This window comes from Temnothorax curvispinosus, unplaced genomic scaffold (assembly GCF_003070985.1).
Source record: "Temnothorax curvispinosus isolate PA1 unplaced genomic scaffold, ASM307098v1 QBEX01001191.1, whole genome shotgun sequence".
In the NCBI taxonomy this organism is placed as follows: Eukaryota; Metazoa; Arthropoda; class Insecta; order Hymenoptera; family Formicidae; genus Temnothorax; species Temnothorax curvispinosus.
In genome coordinates this window covers 2,838-5,076 of record NW_020210971.1, presented here as the reverse complement: position 1 = coordinate 5,076, position 2,239 = coordinate 2,838, and the positions used below count along the sequence as shown (strand labels likewise).

Genomic DNA, 2,239 nt, shown 5'->3' with positions numbered 1-2,239 from the left:
TGCATCCGAAATTTTAAGTGTTATCATTGCATACATTTTAATGTTAGAGTCTGCAGTAAAATATTCCCTCGCTGTATCAAGTAGTTTCGAGGTTTTTTTAGAAATCGATTTGGCATCAGCAAGATTTAATATACATGTTTCTGCAATCTCAATGGTTATACGTTGTTCTTCTAAGACAGAAAACAATAAATCTGGCACCTCAGATTTTGTTTCTACTTTTAATATAAGATCTTCTATCTCAGATTTGCTTTCCTTATTTTGTGAGACTTTTTCCATCCGGAAACGTAAAAGAGAAACTCCATAGAAACCCCAAGATATATCTCTAACGGCACGAGCATCCATATAATTTTTAGGCAGTTGATAACTACTTGTCCCTTTTTTTTCTGCTGTTTTCAATCTATCTTCAACAAATTTGTGTATTACACAATCTGCCATAGTAATGTAACTTTTAGCTATAGCAAAATGACTGTTTGCTAAGAAGTATTTCGACAGATCGAATATAGTTAAAGCCATATCAAAACATTTGTCATCAAATTTTCTTTTGTTAACTACCATGTACCTCACTCGGTTGTTTATCAAGGTATTCATGCATCCTACAAATAAGTGCTTATCTTTCGGTCTTGTACGATATCTATCTCCTAATTCCTGTAAAGTTTTATGATGCAAAGTGTCCAAGATAGTCCTAGGATCTGATTCTCTTTCTTTAATATCAACAAGACTTGCGATGTGGATGGGATCACGATAATTATCCTTCGTTGTGTATATTAAATATTCTTCTACCGCTTTATTCAACCAATAAGTATGCTCCTTTGAGAACAGTTTTTCATAAACTGAATTTATTTCGTTAAGTACACCTATATGTAGTAATATAGTTTTATAGTCTGACTCCTTTCCTTCTAACAGTTTCATACATGTTGAAAAATATCTGTAAGCGCTTTTCGAATCGTCATGTTTAGGGTAAACATATTGTAAGCCTATGTTGTAATAAGCTGTCGCTAAAGCAATAATATCATCAATACCCGTGAAAACATCGTTTACATTATTAAATAATGCATTCATTCTCTTTTCTATCGCTTCGATTTTTTTTCTCTTCTTAGCAGGTGCAGTGTCTTCATCCATGTACTTTATTTTAAACGACAATTTCAGAACTTCCAAAAATTTCGTACTAATATTCATACTTGTAGCGGATTCGGCCGATATCGTTTCTGTATAAAATATAAACAGTACGATAAGTTTAACAGTAAAAATTAATGATAAAAAATTATTACATGAACATCTAAATAAATTATTTATATGCGTTACCGAATTGATGAATTGCGCGTCTTTCTTCCATTACTTGTCTGAGGAACGGGAACATTAATGCTCGATATTGATATAAAGATAATTTCCAGTATGAATTTATAAATTTGTGTTCCGACTTGCAAACGTTCTCTAATCCTGGATGAAGGATTTCCATGTATACACGTGCTATGAATAGAAGTCGGAGGGGATTTATACCTCCGATAACCAATTGAAAGTTATATTTTATAGGGATAACATTTCTCTTTATCTAGGGTCCCTAGCGCGTTCTCCTATAAGGCATCGAATTGCCAGACGTTGGATACAAACAAGTTTTCCACACAAAGAGGTATAAGATTTCACCCAATAACCGAAAGTGTCGGACTTATTTATTTATTTGTCGAATGATCTTTTGAAAGAGCTCATTGGAATAAACATCCTTTTTATTACAAATTCTAAAAATTTATAATAAAGATGTAATATTCCAATTATAAATAATAACTAGAGGAAATTATAATAATAAGATTAGATTTACAAATTAACTTACTTGTTAATATAGCTTTTTGTGTTAATATTAAAAAATTATTGTATTTGTTAAAATTAACTGTTTCTGGAATCGGGACATTACATGTATATATAAACGTATTTATATACACATATACATACGTTTGTATGACCTTTTTTGCTTATTTTCACTTATTTTTTACGAATAGAATACACCCCTGAAGTAGCGGCTTACATTTATGTTACACTGTGTATAATATCTCATACACAGAGGAAAAAAATATTCTTGAATTAAAATAATTTTTAGTTTTAATGTGGAAATCTTAAAATAAAATTACATATTGCGCTAAACGAAGAGAACTTGAGTGAATGAAGTCATTACATAATTCAACCAAAAAAAAATGTTGAAATAAAAAGTTAAAATTCTTTTAAGAAAATTACAATAATCTTGCGTATA

The 2,239-nt window shown here is 30.4% G+C and overlaps 1 protein-coding gene across 1 annotated transcript; it reads right to left on the bottom strand.

Moving 5' to 3' along the window:
• Positions 1–134: 134 nt before the first annotated feature.
• On the bottom strand, positions 135–1,059 carry LOC112461164 (the record flags this gene model as incomplete). Its single annotated transcript, XM_025026312.1, has 1 exon — positions 135–1,059. A coding segment is annotated over exon 1 (925 nt), but the record flags the coding sequence as incomplete, so codon positions are not given.
• Between the last annotated feature and the right edge of the window lie 1,180 nt (positions 1,060–2,239).